The 18,255-nt window shown below is 48.0% G+C and overlaps 1 protein-coding gene and 1 pseudogene across 1 annotated transcript in view; one reads left to right on the top strand and one right to left on the bottom strand.

Moving 5' to 3' along the window:
• Positions 1 to 486, bottom strand: part of LOC101579026 — an 8,748-nt pseudogene extending 8,262 nt beyond the window's left edge.
• Positions 487 to 9,835: 9,349 nt separating this feature from the next.
• The window catches only part of Sh3bp5 (SH3 domain binding protein 5), a 70,348-nt gene continuing 61,928 nt past the window's right edge, over positions 9,836 to 18,255 (top strand). The window contains exons 1-2 of the mRNA XM_004631695.2: positions 9,836 to 10,103; positions 11,754 to 11,816. Coding sequence (XP_004631752.1) covers positions 9,954 to 10,103; positions 11,754 to 11,816 — 213 coding nt within the window. The 5' untranslated portion in view covers positions 9,836 to 9,953. The remainder of the gene's footprint in view (positions 10,104 to 11,753; positions 11,817 to 18,255) is intronic.

Genomic DNA, 18,255 nt, shown 5'->3' with positions numbered 1-18,255 from the left:
ATACTCGGGGAAATTCAGTCTACAAGTCCAACTTCTTCTTTAATGTCCTGCTTCAAGCCTTGTCTTCTCCATCTTATTCCAGTTGATTTTACACTAAGTCAGGATCTCAAGTTAGCCTCACTCGATGTAACCGTGTTCATCTTAGCTACCATCCTTCACTTCTGAAGCCACGACTCCACTCCCTCTCAGTGGGTCAGAGTCTTTTCCATCATTCTCTTATGGTTTCCAGGATACAGAAACATAACTCAGGTCAACGTAAAGACTTTCATGAAACATGCTTGCCCCACCCAAGGTACCAATTCCACCATCATGTCTTCCGAAGGTTCGAGAAGCATATGATCTCTATATTCACCTAAGTCATTGCTACCAATGTTGAAATGGACAGAACTGAGAGTCACACCCAGTGGAATGTGTATGAGTGGACAATGATTCACTCACTTTAAACTTGGTTGTCCAATCAGTCGCTAGGTCTCTGACATGGACCATCATGGACCATCTGTGTTTTTCAGCCTTGGCTATAGGAAGTAGCAGAATTCCAGCTAAGTGTTGTGCTGGAACAACTCAAGGGCAAAGTTAATCACTGATCAACTGACCACGTGGCCCTTCCTGTTACGGCCAACCTTCCACCCCTGCCCGTAGGGTCACAGTGGTCATCATTCTCTCCACACTGCACTTGTCAGGCTGCGACAGCATAACCCAATGCAAATAACATAAACTTGATGGCAAAGTGAAACCATCAGTTTTGTAATATAAGCAAGATTTCAAAAGGATTAAGAAACCAACTTTAGGGAACTGCCCTAATTTTTGCAAAGACATTGATATGTCAGGAAATGCAGGACAGGAAGTCCAGATGAGAGGAAAATCTATGAGGATAAGGGCCAAAACAAGGCTTCCAAGGACTGATATGAATATCATTCATTCAACGGAATAAGAGATACGCCTCAGAAAATGAACAAATGCCTCAAATATTTTTACCCAAATGTTACTGTTTGTGATTGTGCTGTGAAATCAAGTCTAAAGTGATAAATTTCATATAATAAAATCATCCAGTTTTACTAGAAAAAAACAAACAATGATGATTGATTCATTTTGTAGCTACTGTTGCTATTTTAAGATGTGGCTTCTCCTCCACTCCAAGACTCCACCTCCAAACGTTGGCCTCGGGCTGTGCCCTGCTCCTCTCCTCTTCCGCACCTTCTCCTGGATGAGCTCATTCAGTCTCTGGCTTTAAATATCATCCACAGGCAGGTGCTGCAGCTGCGACTTGACCCGTTGCTTACCGCCTCCTTGACATCTCCGCTTTCGTGTTTAATAGCCTCTCGGACTTAGGTGCTGGAAGCAGCTCTTGATTTCCAAAGATTTGTTTTGAAGAAATCTTCTCCATCTCGTAGCTGCATAAGTCAGCCGTGTGCTCAGGTCAAAAGCTCAAGAGTCACTCTTCCAGCCTGGGCTACACAGTGGAGCCCAATGCCAGCCAGAACAGCACAGTGAGACCCTGACTCAAAAAGACAAAAAAAAGAGAGTCGTTCTTGGTGCCTCTGCCTTTGCCCACCTTGCCTCTACTGGAATGGCAGTGCTTTTGTTGGGCCTACATCAAAATACAACCTGAATTCGCTCTCCTCTGTTTCTCCCCAGCCCGTTCTGACACTGACCTGGTGGTCACATCCTACACTAGGCCCACGACAGCTTCTACCTGGACTTCTGGCTCCTACCTCCTGCTTTCACAGCCTGCTCATATCTATACAACACATAAGTTTGATTGTCATCCCTCCAGTGGCCTTCATCACACTTGTAATAAAACCCATCGCGCATCCTGCAGGCTCCTCACTATCTGACTTTGCACACATCCCACGCGGCTGGCCATCCTTCCCACTCTGCCCAACCTGCTGGGTGTGTCTTGATCTCTCCCTCTTCCAAGCACGGTTGCCTGACTCTTTGTCACCATTTAAATGTCAACTCAGACGTCGTCTCTATAGAGAGGCTTCATTAGGTGCAGTCTTTTTTTTTTCTTTCATTTTTATGTATTTGGTACAGGGTCTCACTATGAAGCTCTGATTTGTAGTGATCCTCCTGTTTTCAGCCTCCCCAGTGCTGGGATTACAGGTGTGTGCCACCACGCCTAGACTCTGTCGCTGGTTCAGCACACTGTGGCATGCGGGGCTGGGGATCGAACCCTTAGCCCTGTGCTTGCCAAAGCAGGCTCTTAATCCACTGAGCAATCTCACCAGCCCTTGGAGCAGGCTTCTTTTATCAAATGACACTTATTTTCTTCCTAGGAATTATCATATTATCATAGCTGGACTAGTCTGCTTATGTATATATGTAAGTGTCTGTGTTCCCTTATGATAGAAGCCCCATGAGAGTGAGCCTATTTCATTCACTGCCATATTTTCATTTGCCAGAAGCTGTCATTTAATAGATGCTCAATAAGTATTTGTCAAGTCATGTTTAAATATAAGAAAAATAAATGTAAGATTTATTTTCCTTTTCTATTTTCTAGGTTAAAATATCAATAACTTTTTTTCACTATTTACTATGAGATGTTGACTTCCTTTTATAAGGGGCTTTACTCCAGTGGTCTTTATACCAACCATCTTGGCACAGGGAGGATTCCTGTCCTGTTTATTTCCCTCCTTGGACTTCCTACACCAATGCACTGTGGATTAAGGAAGTAAAGACTGCACTGACATCATCTGTTGCTGGGTAGCCCAGCCTGGGTCACCGTGACGGGTTGTGTTTCCTCCACAAGCACGCTTTCCCCCTCACCACCTAGTACAGAACACTGTTTGCAGTCTGTTGTGCCCACTGGCTTTCCGGGTACAGAACCTTCCTTCTTCTTTCTAATCGAGCCCGTTTTCTCTCTCCAGAATTCCAGCAATATCTGCAGGTCTCCTCAGCGGACAGATACACACTGCAAGTCTCTTTTGAGGGGTTGTTCTCTAAGTGCTCTAGCCTATAGTGTATCTGAGACGAGTGACTTGAGTCTGACTCAATTTAGGACACAAATGAAAACTCTCATGGGGGGCGGAGGTGGCCACAGCAAGCGATGACTTGGCAACAGAAGGACGTTGCCTCCTTCCGCCACAGCAACCACTGAAAAAGAGTAGCCATGGCCCTCCGCTATCCCATGGCCGTGGGCCTCAACAAGGGCCACAAGGTGACTAAGAATGTGAGCAAACCGAGGCACAGCCGCCGCCGCGGACGTCTCACCAAACACACCAAGTTCGTGCGGGACATGATCCGGGAAGTGTGCGGCTTCGCCCCCTATGAGCGGAGCGCCATGGAGCTGCTCAAGGTCTCCAAGGACAAGCGCGCCCTCAAGTTCATCAAGAAAAGGGTGGGGACGCACATCCGCGCCAAGAGGAAGCGTGAGGAGCTGAGCAACGTGCTGGCCGCCATGAGGAAGGCAGCTGCCAAGAAGGACTGAGCCCCTCCGGAGTAAAGCTTTGCAGAAAGTTAAAAAAAAAAAAAAAAAGGATGTTGCTCCATTGCCGAATTAAACAAATTTCTCTTCCACAGAGAGGCCCCCACCTCTTTCAAAGAACAGGCTTTTTTCAAGTTCTTTTTTTTTCCCCTTTATTTTTAAAAGTTATTGATTCATGTATTCAATTATTGGATAAAAGGTCTCACTATGCAGTTCAGACTTGTAGTGATCCTCCTGTCTCAGCCTCCCCAGCACTGGGATTACAAGCATGGTGGGGCAGCTGGCATGGCATGTGGTACCAGGGATCAAACTCCTGTCCTTGTGCTTGCCAGGCAGGGCTTAGACTGCTGAGCTATCTCCCCAGCCCTTGAGTTCTCCTGAGAAGCACACATTTGGGGTCAAAAATATTATTAAAAGGTCTAAGATTTACCTTAAACATTCTTTTCCACTTTGTCATCATGATCCTGAGGGGTTGGTGGGAGAGAGGGGAGACGGGGGTAATGGGCCTTCCCAGCCCCACCTTACTACAGGAGTGTCCAGAGCTGAGGGGCCACTGGGATTTACCCACATGTGGCTGCGAGGTGTAGGTGGGCCGCATACAGGGCTTGGTGGCTCCTCGAGGGCACAGCTTTAAATCCTTTGCAATCTTACCAAGCAGAGACATACACTTTGTGTCATATCACTTGAATTTGAACTGTGAACTCCAATGTATGAAGCACCACGCCTGTGGGTAGCCCTTGCCTAAGGGCTAGACCCAGCCTACCGTCTGCAGCCTCAGGCCTGAGACACCACAGGTGGGGTAGGAGAGGGGTGCTGACTGCCCATAGTGTTTCCACTGTCACTGACTCCAGAGTGTGGTGGGAATGCAGATTCTAAGCAGATGTAAAGTTTTTTAAATGGCTGTTGCAGGAAATGCTTGATTGTGCATCTTCTGAATGAAGGGGCGAGATGTTTAAATGCAAATAAAAGTAATGTCCAACTCGAGTACTTTTCCTCAAAACAAGTAGTCTTCTAACTTCTGGTGGCAAGGCTCCTTTTTATTTTTATTTAATTTATTTGTTGAATGTATTTTGGCTGTACTGGGAATCAAACCTAGGGCCTTTGCTCTGAGATGTACCTCCAGTCTTTTTTTCATTTTTCTTTATATTTTTGTATTTTTTAGGGAGGGGTCTACAGGGTGTTCTGGGTCTCACTACTAGATAGGACTTGTAGTGATCCGTCTGTTTACAGCTTCCCAAGAGCTGGGATTACAGGCACGGGGCCACCATACCCAGTCTAATTGCCATCTCAGTGTGTGCACCAGGGGGCAGGGCCAGCACGGCAGGCCTGGGGATCAGATCCCTGGCCCCTTCGCCTGTTTGTAGGTGCTTTAATCTGCTGAGCTATTTGGCCAGCCCTCTTTATCTTAACAAAGGTTCTCTCTGAGTTGCTAAATTGCCTAGACTGGGCTAGAACTTTCAACCCTCCTGCTTCAGCCTCCCAGACTACTGCGATTACAGGCATGCATTACCATGCGGGCCTTCTTTTTATTCTTTACAATGATTGACTATCCAGAGAACTTTTATCGTCAGGCATGGTGGTACTCACCTGTAATCCCAGCAGTCTTGGAGACTGAAGCAGGAGAATCAAAATGTCAACTGGTTTGGGCAATTTTAACAACTAAAGGGGCTGGCCAAATAGATCAGCAGATTAAGGTGCCTACAAGCAGGCGCAGGGGCCCAGGATTCGATCCCCAGGCTTGCCGGCCTGCCCAGTTGAGACATTTGAGACTGGTGGTGCATGCCTGTAATCCCAGCTCTTGGGAGGCTGTAAACAGGCGAATCACTATGTAGCGAGACCCTGAACACTCTGTAGACTTTTCCTTAAAAAATAAAAAAAATAAAAAATAAAAAACCCCAAAAAACTAAGGCTCAGTGCAAAGGCCCTGCCCTGAGTTCAATCCCTAGCACTGTAAAACACACAAAGTATTTTTATATGAATGTATCTGTCAGTTGTTATTGCATAGAAATTAAAACAAATTTTTATTTATTTATTTTAATGTATTTGGTTGTTACAGGGTCTCACTACACAGCTCGGACTCCTAGTGATCCTCCTGTTTTCAGCCTCCCCAGCTCTGGGATTACAGGCATATACTATCATGCCCGGACTCTGGCAGGCTCAGCTGGCCTTGGGGGCAGGCCTGGTGCAGCACGTGTTGCGGGCAACTGAACTGTGGTCCTTACACTTGCCTAAGCTTCCCTAAGCAGGTGCTTCAGTCTGCTGAGCTATCTTGCCGGCCCCTAAAACAAATTTTAAAGCAATGCTGTTAATTCACTTAGCAACTATAAGTGTATTACATGTGAACATAAATATAATTTTAAGAAAATAACTACTAAAGTTTCCGGAATAAAAAATAAAATAGTCTCCAAAAGAAAGAAGAGGGGTATTGTTTCATGTTTTGCAAATCTCTTTAATGCAAAACTTTACAGAAAGCAGATGGGTCCTTGTGCCCTGTTCTTTCTGTCAGTTGCAGTATCGTGTTGTTTGACTTCTGGAAGGAAACTCCACCATGCAGTCATGAGAGAATGAGAGTGACAAAGGTAACTACCATTGTAGGGTGAGTGTGGAAGTAGTTTTGATCTCATGGACACCTCAAGGGTCTCCATCCAGTATCTCAGGTCCGCTGTCAATATTCTCAGTGAAGTAAACCTTTAATGCTCACTTGGCTTATAAGCAATTTATGGAGCTTGCCTTCTGTTTTAGACCCAGGTTTTTGTTCTCCCCCAAATTCCGACGCTGAAGTCCTACCCCCAGTGTGATAGTAGGAAGCAGGGCCTCTGGCACCGTGAGGAAGGTGGAGCCTTCATGACCAGGATTAATATCTTATCAAAGAGGTCTCATGGAACTCTTTCGGCGGCCTAAGGATACAATGAGAAGCCAGCAGTCTGTAACCCCAAAGGGGGCTCTCTCCACCCTTTGTCCATGGAGTATGCTGCCCTCTGCCCTCCAGCCTCCAGAACTGCTTTTTTGTGTCAGTTTTCTGGTATTCCTAAGTTACCTGGTTGATGGTATCTTACTCTCGCAGCCCAGAGGGACAGACACCTCTTCAGTATGTGGAGAGGCAGAATTTCAAGATGGCCCCACTTCCTGCTCCCTGGTGTGCCACTCCGCAGCTCCCTGTAATTGTGAGGGGATAGTTATGCTTATGAGCAGCTTGTAGGCAGGCCACAGGCGGCTTTAAGAATGGGAGGTCATTGTGGTTGGCCCTGACCTGAGCAAGGGTGCCCTTGGAAGGCGCCGTCCTCCTCTAAAGGACAGACCCAAGGGGCGCAGTAAGATTCTCTGAGGCTGGCTCTGAACATGGAGGTGGTCCCATGGCAGGTGGCTTCCAGGAACTGCGACAGCGCTCAGCTCTCTGCCAGGAAATGGGGCCTGCGTCCTAGGACCGCAGGAATCTGGCCAACAACCAAATGAGTTTGGAAGTAGTTCTTTCTTGGTGCCTGGAGGAAAGAATTCAGCCTGACTCAGCCCCACTGTGGCTGAACTTTGGACTCACAGACCTGTGAGATGATAAGAGTTGTTTTAAACCACTTTGTTCTGTAGTGTAAAACCCAATACTAGGTCTTGTTTTAATTTTATATCTCAAGTTCACAAATAATTATAAATAATCCTTTCTGTGAAAAATGGAAATTACTGCAAAGCCAAGGTTTCCCCATTCCAGTCAATCCTGGGCCCTTCCCTGCTCCTTGTTCCAGGCGTAGCCAGACATCAGATAGGAATCCTGCAAACTTTTTCTGTATGCATTTTTGTGCATGTATTTTTCCTTATTTTACCTTCAGAAATGCATTGCAATGAACATAATAGCTGACCCAGATCTCCTAAAAATAAGACAACAACAATTTAAAGTAACGTTCTAGAGCAGGTTCTTTATCACCCACTGAGGCATTCTGACCCACCCTAATGCTCTTCTTAGGTATAATTTTAACTTGGTGGTTTGGAGTGGGGGTTGGGGTCGTACCAGTTGAGACGCACTACAGTCCAGGCCAAACTCTCCCGCGGGCTTCCACCTCTTTCAGTTCAGAGACAGGATGAGCCCATTTATACTTATACGCTCAATTAGTATGTCCCAAAGTGACCTTTAATGGCCAACTTACTTCTGCCTCATTTACTCCTGGAAAAACAAAAGTAGCCATGTCTTCACCAGGAGCTTCAAATCATCTCACAGAATTGCTAGTTTACCTTGGAGTTGATGGCACTGAACGGGTGTGACCCTTCCGGAAACCTGTGGCACACACCTGCACTACCTCCAGCTCCAGGACAGAGTCCCTTACCAGTGGCTCACGGGCACCAACAAGTGTGGGGGAATGGGGTTACCTTGGCAGAAAAATAGCCCCCTAGTTTAGCTTCCAATAAAAGAACCAGAAGCAGGTTTTCCAAAGTGTCTTTGGTGACAAGCTCTCAGAAGGAAGTTCCTCTGCCAAGCAAGTTTGTCCTCCAGACTCAGGAGTATGGGCTACAAGCCTGTGTGGAAAGTGCATATATTATGTGTTTCTCTAACACAACACAATATTGACCAATACCTGTGGTATGTCATCACCTGTACAGCTTCTGTCTGGATCTCCCCGCACTGCCTCATGCAGCCAGGCATAGGTGGGGCTCTTTCAGAGGTGGCTGGATTTAGAGTGTGTGACACTGGGATTGATTCATGGTGCAATGCTAGGATCAAGGGCACCAGGATTAAGGATGTGGGTGCTGCCTGCCCTAAGTAGCCTGGATACGATAGAAAGGGCAGAAAGAGCTGTGTCCAAACCTTGTCGTCTCTACTTTCTGCAGCCATGAACTGTTTCTTCTCTACCATGCCCCTTTGCCATGTGCTGCCCTGCCTTGGAGCCAGCCCATTGTGGACTGCAGCCTCTACAGACTATAAGCCAAACAAACCTTTCCTCCCTTACTTTGTGGGTGTTAGCTGTTCTGTCTCAGCCAAGAGAAAAGTAACTAAGACCCACCTGGCCTCAAGCTCACTGACATTGTAGTGGGTCTGACATTTTGGAACAGTAGAGACACAGGCCTTTTCATTGCTTGGCCTTTTTAAAAAATATATATAAATTTTATTGAGAGAAACAGCAGCAGAAAAGTATAAAAACAAGGAATAAAAAGTAAAGCCATATTAATATGCTGAGTTGTAAAAGGCTGAAGTCAACAACTTCTGATGGGGCCAGGGAGATGTCTCAGTAGAATAAGTGCTTCCCTGGCAAGCGCAAGGGCCTGGTTCTTTCTTTTTCTTTTCTTTTTTTTTTTTCTTCTGGTACCGGGGATTGAACTCAGGACCTTACGCTTGCCAAGCAAGCACTTATTCTACTGAGCTATCTTCCCAGCCCAAGGGCCTGAGTTCAATCCCCGGTTCCACCAAAAAACAAACAAACAAAAAACAAACTTCTGACATTTCCAGTCCTGCGGGTAACCCACTACTAATATGGACTACTGGACTATATTGGGTTGCTTTGCTGAATTCATGTACCTACAATATTTTAATGGCAATGGAATACACATCTCTGACAAAAGTAAACAAAAAAGCAGATATAAATGGACCATTTTTAGTGGAAAAAATATATACCTGTATATACAAAATAGCATAGATATACAGCTACTTTCTTTTAGTTCAATGCTTGGCCTTTTGCAATGCTAACTTTGCCAGGCACACTCTGCCTGTCTGCTGAAGGCGAGCATGCCCCAACCCCCAGCTCACTGACCCTTGGCCACGGTGTGCCCATCCACAGGTCTTTCACTTGAGGCCTCCTTGAGAAGGTCATCCCCACCCACCTGACTCCCAGCCCCGCGGGTTCTCAATGCTTCCTGCCTATCCAGGTAGGGCCAGCCCACACCTGTGAGAGCTGTGTTTGGGGTCCAGGCCCTGCCCAGGCAGCCCCAGCCCTGGCAGCCCCAGCCCCAGCACACGACCCCATGCAAAGAGCTGCAGCTGTCTGTCCTTTCCTGCCGCAGTGAGCGGACAGTTCATTCTCCTTTCTTGGGAAATCTTCAAGTAGATGCAATTCCCAAAGTTCACCAAAGGGACAAACGTGCTTTGGCTACAGCGTTTTCAGCGGTGCCAGATCGGCCCAAATCCCCGAGTTTGGCTTCTAAAGGCGACTTCAGAGTGTGGACAAATCCCCAACTTCATCTCAGTCCTCAGCCGCGGGAAGGGAGCGCGCCACCCCGGCCGCGTCGTTGGGCGGGGGTTTGTGACACTGGGCAGCCCCGCTACAGCCAGCTGGGGTCTTCCGTCTCCGCACCCCGGAGATTGAGGGAGTCGGGCTTTTTGTGACGAGCCTGGGCAATTGGGACCAGCCCGGAATGGGCGGCCCGGGCGGGACGGGGGCGGAGCGGGCAGCGCTGCGCTGACGGCCGCGGCAGAAAGGGGGCGGCCGCGCCCATTTCCTCTCAGCGCCGCCTCGGCCCGGACGCTCCGCAGCAGGAGCGGCGTCTCCTACCCGGCCCGGCCCGCGCCGCGAGACCCCTGCGGGCGCTGCGAGCCCGCCGCCCGGCTGCCCGCATGGACGCGGCGCTGAAGCGGGGCCGCTCGGAAGAGCCAGCCGAGCTCCTGCCGCCGGCGCGGGACTCGGAGGAGGAGGAGGGCGAGGAGGAGGAGGAGAGGATGGAGCAGGCGCTGGAGGAGGAGGAAGAGGTGGACCCCCGAATACAGGTGGGGCGCGGGGGCATCCCGGCTCCGAGGGGGTGCCGCGGGCATCGGCGCCCACGCGCACCCCAGCTTCGCGGTGCCTGCAGTCCGGGGGTGGAAGCCGACCAGGTCCGGGGACGCGAAGCGGAGCCAGCACGCCCCATCCCACGCCCGCCCCACTGGAGGCTGCGGTGCCCGCGCGGACGCGGCCCGGCTGGATTGCGGGGATCCCTCGCGGGCCCCCGGACTGGGGGTCGCTGCTGCGTGCCCGGCGGCTCGAACGAGTGTGCAACAAAGAAAAGGGGGGCGGGGGCTGGTGGTTTCGGGGTGTCCCGGCGCGGCGCGGAGTCTTGGCTCCGGCGGGCACCCGCGCTGTGGGCGGTGGGCTTCGTCAGGTCCTGCAGCGCGGGGGGCAGCGGGCTCGGGCTGCAGCCCTCACCTGGCGGAGGTGTCGGCCTGGCCGCCTTTCTCCCCCGGCTCATTGTTAGCGCGCCGAGGGCTGCGTGCTCGCTGTGAGCTTCGCAATCCGCACGGCCCGCAATGGCTTAAAACCTTGCGTTTTTCCTTGCGGCGAGGTCGGGTATGAACAGCAATCAGGGGCAGCCGATGCGCAAAGCTGACGCGTGGAGACGGCAAGGGGGGTGGCCTGGCTTTCTGGGCCTCCATTTCCAAGAGGGATGATTAAAAAACGATTTCCAGCCCGAGCTGTAGGAGTGACAGCTTCACCTCTTCACCCCTGTATGCAGAAAGCACGGCAAATGCTTTTGCAGGATCCATTTCCATTTTTCTACTCTTTCCATAAATCATTTTTTGTTAGTACTGCTTTTACGTATTCCCTGCAATTTCTGGAACCCTAATTGATTTTCAATGCACGGATCCATTAAAAGCATACTGAACGCGCTGGTTGAGGTTTAAATAGTTTTGGCTAATTAACAAGGTGAAGATCAGGTGGGAAAATATTTGCATTAGAAATTGTTTTGTTAATTAAAATCATTAGTTTGGACTCAGAAATCTTGGGTGCTTGACCTGGAATTCTGTTAACAAGATCCTTTGTTTACCGAATAAAGATGAGTTAACTTCATGTTGGGCCGGACTTACAGAATATCAGTTTCTGAATGTTTAGGGAACTGGGATTAAAACTAGTTTAAAAAAATTAAGATGAGCCAGGTCGGTTGTATTATTTACAGTTGTAAAAAAAAAAAATTCATCTTTTTGTGGGAAAATAATCATTAATACTAAAAGCCTGTCCCTGATTTGAAAGATTTCGCTGGGTCTGTCCCTTGGGCTTGGACTTGCTTATTTTATTTTCTCCGTAAATTTCTTGTTCTAAGCCAGGTGGTACTCTGATTTGATTACTAAAACTGTTCATTACAATGAAGTGTACCAGAAGGCACACACTTGGGATGGACATGTGACCCTCCCAGGAAAGACAATCGCTAGGACCTTGAGAAAAAGATGGGAGGGAAAGAAAAAGGAAAGGGTGGGTTGGAAAGCGTGTTATAAACAAAAATATTTAAGAAATGTTGTCAGTATGCTGTTCCAACCAAGCCTTCCCGGTTTCCTTGAGAGTGAGGACTCCCTCCATCAGAGGAGAGTGACTGTTGAGGCTACAGACTAAGTTACGCCGAAAACAGAAATGATTCTTTAAATCTTTTTTTCCCTTTTCCTCCCCAGGGTGAACTGGAGAAGTTAAATCAATCCACTGATGACATCAACCGCCGGGAGACTGAGCTTGAGGTACAGAGGGCAGGCCCCGCGTTCTTGAGTGGCAGGGCGCGGGCTGGTTCCTTTTGGCCTCCTAGTTGGAGCGTTGTTGCCCGAGCTCTTTCCTCCTTGGGAGCTGAGCAACAGCCTGTGTCTGGCTGAATAACAGACCACTGAGCCAGCCTGTGGGCGGAGGCCCTGGGATCCAATTTCACACGCTGTTTTTCATTATGGAAGCTCCTTGGGGCCAGCCCCAGGGTTGTATAGAGCGTTACGAAATGTGTAAGCCTCACAGGGCTGGGGGGGAAATTAGCTGAATTCTGAAGGAAAAGAATAAACTCACAGGCATTTTTAAATATTTTAGGACAGCGCCTTGCATTCATACTTGCATCTGTTTGGATATTGGTGTTTTATTTCCCCGTCCTACTAATTCACATCCCTTTTCCACGCCCCTGCTCATTTTCTTTATTGTCTGCTTTTGCTTGGAACATAATTATCTTAATAGTAACTCAGAGATGTTTAGATTTGGGAAGTGCGGTCCTGCTGGGAAGAACTTGGGAGAGGAGGGCTTGATGTGACTCCACCCTGAGCGTAAGCAAGTTAGCGTTCTCCCCAGCTACTGATTAGTCTCCGCCCCTTTTTAGTAAGGTTGCATTTATCCTCCAGCAGCCAGCGTGAACAACCCAAGTTTACATCCGGGAGCCCGAGAATTGGCTGTCAGGATTTAGGAAAACAGGGAGCGCATAGGAGAGCCTGTGCCCGTGGTGGGAGGAAGGGCCAAGAAACTAGCGGAGGAATCGGAGATGGGAACAGGGTTGGCTGGCTGTAGTCCCCGAATGCACGCGTGGGGCTGGAGGTACTAGGTCTGCATCTGGCTCAGTGTTCGTTTCTCATTCCCGTATATCCTAGGAGTCCATGAGCCCTGGCTGCCTTTCTCCTTCCAAGAAAAGTAAAGCTGTGTGCTTGTTTAACATACTATATTTTTAGCTTTGATAAATTAAACTTCTCTCGTCTGCCTGTCTCAGTGTGTGGGGTCTTGGGGATTGAACCAAGGGCCTTCACACTGAGCTACCTCACCCCCCTTTTAAAAATTATTTTTTATTGAGAAACGGGGTCTTGCTGAGTTACTCTGTATAGTGCCCAGTCTGGGCTCCAGTATATGATTCTCCTGCCTCAGCCTCCCATGGTGGTGGGGTCACAGGTGTGTACCACTGCTCCTGGTTTAAATTAAGCCTCTGTAAGACTGGGCAATTCAAATCTCTCATAATCTCAGGGTTCTAATCCTTGGTGCAACAAGTCTTATTCCTCTAGTGCGTTAGTATTTACAAAATATTTTGGTTTTGGTTTTTTTTTGGGGGGCGTACTAGAGATTTAATCTAGGCCTTGGGCCTGCTGGGTAAGCAACAAACTAGTGAACTTAAGTATCTTTGACAAGCCTTTTTTCATTCCATCCTGTCATAATAGCCCGGAGCCGCACAGTCCAGTGAACCATGTGCAGTACGTAATGTTTAAGTTAAAACTTAATAAGTCTTAAAAGTTCAACATAGCCCTGCTCTGTTGGTACTGACGAGTGAACCCACGCTCTAGCGTTGAGCTCTAGCTCCAGCCTATCTTTTTAAATTTTGAGGCAAGGTCTTGGGAAATTGCCCAGGCTGGCCTCAAACTTGTGGTCCTTCTGCCACAGCGGATTTCCTACTTGTCTGTTCACCCAGGAAGGAGGCAGCGCCTAGCACTGCAGGCCCACAGAACCTTCTGTGAAAAACTCAGCGTCTCATGGCTCAGTGCTGCGTCAGAGCTGCATCTCGGAGCTCAGCTGCAGGCATTTCCCAGGAACCTCCCCCCTCCACTCTTCTTTCCTGCCATCCACATATGAATAGACAAGTTGGAAATAGTCTTTTCTAAAAAATAAATAACGCCTACTATGTGCTGGCTCCTCTTCTGGGAAGTGAAGAAAATGGCCCCATGTTCCAGCCCTCAGTGATTCTGACCTTTGCGGGATTAAACTGGTGCATTGAGTCAACTCTAATTAGCTTTAATTTCTGGACTCCATTTGCCCTCCTGTGTCATAGGAAGCCACCCGACAGGTGTTTCCTGCCTGGCTCTGGAGAGCATTTGGAGCTCGTTGTGGGGTGAGCTGGAGGGTGTGAGGAGGGTAGCTGGGGCTGACCTTCCTGTGGTGCTATTATAACCAGACTGACTCAGAGAAATATAATATACAAGCCATGAAGTAATAAAAAGGCACCCTAGTAGACACAGTATTTAAAAAGAAACAGCCAAAATTAATTGAATACAGTTTAATCTAGAATATGAGATAGTATAATAAAACATGGAGTCTGTAGAAACAGCTATGAAGGAGAGGACTAGGGTGTAGCCCATAGGTAGAGTACTTGCCTAGCATGACTGACGGTCCTGGTTTTCATCCCCACCAAAGAAAGGAAGGAAAAGATCCTGCATGTTTTTGTACTAAATCTTCAAGATTTATGCATATTTCATACTTAGAGCACCTGTTCCAGAGGACTCCCATTTTGAGAACTGAGTAGCCACATGGGACCCTGAGCAGCCCAAGTCTAACAAATGTTTCCTGCCCAGCTCACTATTTGCAGCTGGAGTCAGGAGGAGAGGACCACATGTCTCTCAGTGGCGGCTGGGATCCTTCAGTTACACGCTGCCCGCTACTTTATGCCTAGGTGGACCAGGGGGACAGAGGCCTTGTCCTTAAGGAGTTTCCATTTTAGCCGGGCGGGAGTGGAGAGGTAGCTGGTAATAACTCATTGTAATCAGAGTGGGAGAGAGATCTGATAATGCCTGAACAGAAGGCTGCAGCAGGACCTGGCTGTGGTCGAGGGGAGCGTGCCCAGGAGGGGGAGAGAAAGCGAGCCGTGTGTGTATACGGTGCATTCTGGGTATTTGCAGCTGCATGAAGCAACTCTGTAGACTTGCAGCTAGTGAATTAGCAAATAGTGAACTTTTTGTTCTTAGGGGAAATAGAATTCTCTCAAGCCTCTGATCCTAACTTTTTTTTTTTAACAGTATATAACCTTGTTTTTTAAATATTCCTATTTAATATACCTGTTTGTTACATGTTACTGATTCACATTTATAGTGTAATTTCTCCATAAGCCCCATCACAGCCTGCCTGTGCTCAGTAACAGGAGATAGTACCACCTCCATGAGCCATTTTTTTTTTTTTTTTTTTAAATGCGGAACCAGGGATTGAACTCAGACCCTTGTGCTTGCCAGGGAAGTGCTTATTCCACTGAGCCATCTCCTCGGCCCCTCCATGGGCCATTTTTAACAGCAAAGTCACAAAAACTCCCCAGAAGGCAGAAAAACATGACTCGGTTTGGGTGGTGTAAAGTATGCTTGTTTACTGGGTGAGATGGGGCGGAGCAGGGGCTTGTCAGCTGCTCTAGAGAGTGACTCCAGAGTTTCACTGTTCTGAATGAACTAGAAAGTGCCGTGGGTGTAGACTGGTGTTATGTATATACATTTGAGTGAGAAGACAAATCCAAGCCTGTGGAATCTACCGATAGTGGGGACTGGCTGTACTTCCCGGGCCCCCATATGTATTTGGCTGGTCTCACTTCCTTTCCCTTCTGATCTGGGTGCTCAGTACCTCTCCTCACTCTGAGCAAGCCACACTAACGACCAGACTCTGGCAGTTACTAAGTTGCTCACACAACAGGGCTGTACTGCAGTTGTCTCTGCTGTCCTTGGCTGGGAAGCTACTCCTGGTTTTATCTTTAGGAGGTGTCCTGTTCCTTGTCTTGGCTGTTTTAATTGGACATGGCAGGAAGGCCTCTGGGTTTGCCTCTGACCTTTGGCCTTATTTGAGCACCGCTAGGTCTTCTCCTGCTATTGAAGGGGGGAAGTACTTTTTTTTTTTTCTTTTTTAAGTGTGTTTGGTACAGGGTCTTGCTACTCAGTTGGACTTGTGGTGATCCTGTTTTCAGCCTCCCCAGCACTGGGATTATAGGTGTGCTGGTTGGTGCTGGGGATCGAACCCCAGTACCTGTGCTTTCCTAAGCAGGTGTTTAGTCTACTGAGCTATCTCATCTTCCAAGGAAGGATTTTTTAACCTGAAAGGCCTTTGCATGTGAGCCTGATGTTTCAAATTAAGAAGATAAATGCTTTCCCCAGGGATAGTTAGCTTTGATTTTTCACTAAGTATTTATTGAGCATGTATTGTGTACCAGGGACAGTTTTAAGTGATGGGGAAATGACAGGGAAGAGAATGGACTGAAGTCCCTGCGCTTCAAAGGCTTACAAAGGCGGAAAGAGAATAAACCATAAATACAAAGTAGGCTACGTGGTCTGGTATGCTAAGGAGAAGAAGCCTGAGTGGGTCGAGGTTGGGGGGTTTGGGTGCAGAGGAAGGAGGAGGATGTTAAACTGCGTGGGCCCTAGCTGATGTCTGCAGAGATCCTAAGTGGAGGGGCCTTTGGGTGGGAAGGAAAGGTTGGTGTCAGCTGGGAGTGTGTCAGGTCCAGTGGAGGGCCAGCAAGGGAGCCCAGAGTGGGGGCGCAGTGGCCAGAAGCGGAGGGGGAAGCCAGATAAAAGGGTCGCGCGTGTGTGTGGCAGCCCTGCCAGGTAAGATGCTGATAGAGGCATGTGCTAATGTAGTTAACAAGTGCGCATCAGACGAGCAATCTTTTTCAGGTGTATGTTCAAGCAGATGCCACGCAGAGACTTTCTAAATCTGCTTTGCGGTATTCTGTGCCACTGTTACACATATGTTTGCATTCCTTGTGTGGAGTGGGTGCGTGTATGTAGCACATCCCAACTCCATTTTTCGTTTTTTAATCTTGAGCTTTATTTTTAAATTTTTTTATTAGTACATGTTTGCATTTCTTTTTTTTTTTCTTTTTTTTTTCTTGTATTTTAGGGAAGGATCTACAGGGTATTCAGGTTCTTACTACTAGATTGGCCTGGTAGTGATTCTCCTGTTTACAGCCTCCCAAGTGCACCGCCATGCCCAGTCTTACCATGCCCTGGAGGTGGGGCCGGCACAGCAGACCAGAGGGATTGAACCCCTGGTCCTCTGTGCCTGCTTGCAGGTGCTTTAATCCACTAAACTATTTGACCACCCAGTGTTTGCATTTCTGACAGTTTAAAGTCATTCTGGAGAGTGGCTACATGTACATATTACAGATTTTTTTTCCCCATAGCCTCCTTTCCCTTCCCTTCCTCTCCCTTTTTAGGCAAGGTCCTGCTGTGTAATTCAGGTTGGGCTTGAACTCACTAAGTAGCCCAGGCTGGTCTTGACCTTGTCGTGATCCCCCTTGCCTCACCCTCCCCAGTGCTATAGTACGGGCCTGTTCCACCGCTCCCTGTGCCACCACTCCGGGCCACATGCCCTTTCGTTATACTTTTCATCCATGTCCTTGTTCCCTTGGACCCCTCCCTGTTGGACAAGATCTAGCCCCTTGTTCCGTTCTGTCTATCCTTTTCTCATTTTCTTTATTTGGATTTTGCCTCACTCAGATGAGAAATACCACTTGAGAGTTGTGTGTCTCGCTTCTTTCACTCAGTATTACATTTTCCAGGTGCATCCGCTTCCCTACAAATGCTTCACATGTGTCCTCTAGCGCAGAGTAGTATTCCACAGTACAGAAGTACCACATTGTATTTATCCAGTCATCTGTCGATGGGTAGACAGGCCACATCCAGGATTTAGCCATTACAAACTGTGCTGCTGCAAACATAGGGGTGTGGGCATCACTGTAGTATGGGGATTTAAGCTCTCTGGGGAAGACACCTAGCAGAGGAGTAGCTGGGTTGTATGGAATTTCCAGTTTCAGTTCCTTGAGAAATGTCCAGACTGGTTTTTATGAGGGTCGCACTATCTTGCTTTCCCCGCAGTGGGGCAGGAGAGACCCTTCTTCCTTGTTGTTGTTTGGTTTCCTGATGGCTTCCATTCTTCCCAGAGTAAGGTGGCACCTTAATGTTGTTTTATTCCCTTTTTTTAAATCCCCTTCCCCTCCCTCTAGCTTCCTCATTTGAGAAAAGTCTGTCTCCCTTCTTGTTCTGGTTTATTTTGTATGTGTTTCTCATAAGAGAAACTGTGCTATGCTTAAACTTGTTTGTTAGGTTTGTTAGATTCGCATAGATTCTCTTTGAGCCGCGTGCGCAGGGTTCCTGTCGTTGCCCTTGCTTCCTGGGGAGGTAGGCTGTTCTGGGCTGATGAGAGAGAAGGGTGCAGCCTGGTCTGGTTACCCCACAGCCCCCCTCTGGAAAGCCTGCCCTTTCCAGGGAGGTAGAAGCATCACCAGGATGTATCTGTGTTCTTCTCCCCTGCTCAGGACTGTCTTGCAGAGACATTGATTATAGAGCGTTGATTCTGGGTATCTGTCCCTCAAATTTGTATAAGGCCTGTACTCAGGATCTGTCCTTTCCTTTCTTTCGAAATCAGCCAACATTTTCTCTGAATGAAACAAATAAGAAATGAAAATGATTGTTGTGAGAGTAGGCC

This window comes from Octodon degus, unplaced genomic scaffold (genome assembly GCF_000260255.1).
Source record: "Octodon degus isolate 3935 unplaced genomic scaffold, OctDeg1.0 scaffold00043, whole genome shotgun sequence".
NCBI lineage: Eukaryota > Metazoa > Chordata > Mammalia > Rodentia > Octodontidae > Octodon > Octodon degus.
The sequence above is the reverse complement of the archived record's forward strand: the minus strand, read 5'-3'. Positions and strand labels throughout refer to the sequence as shown.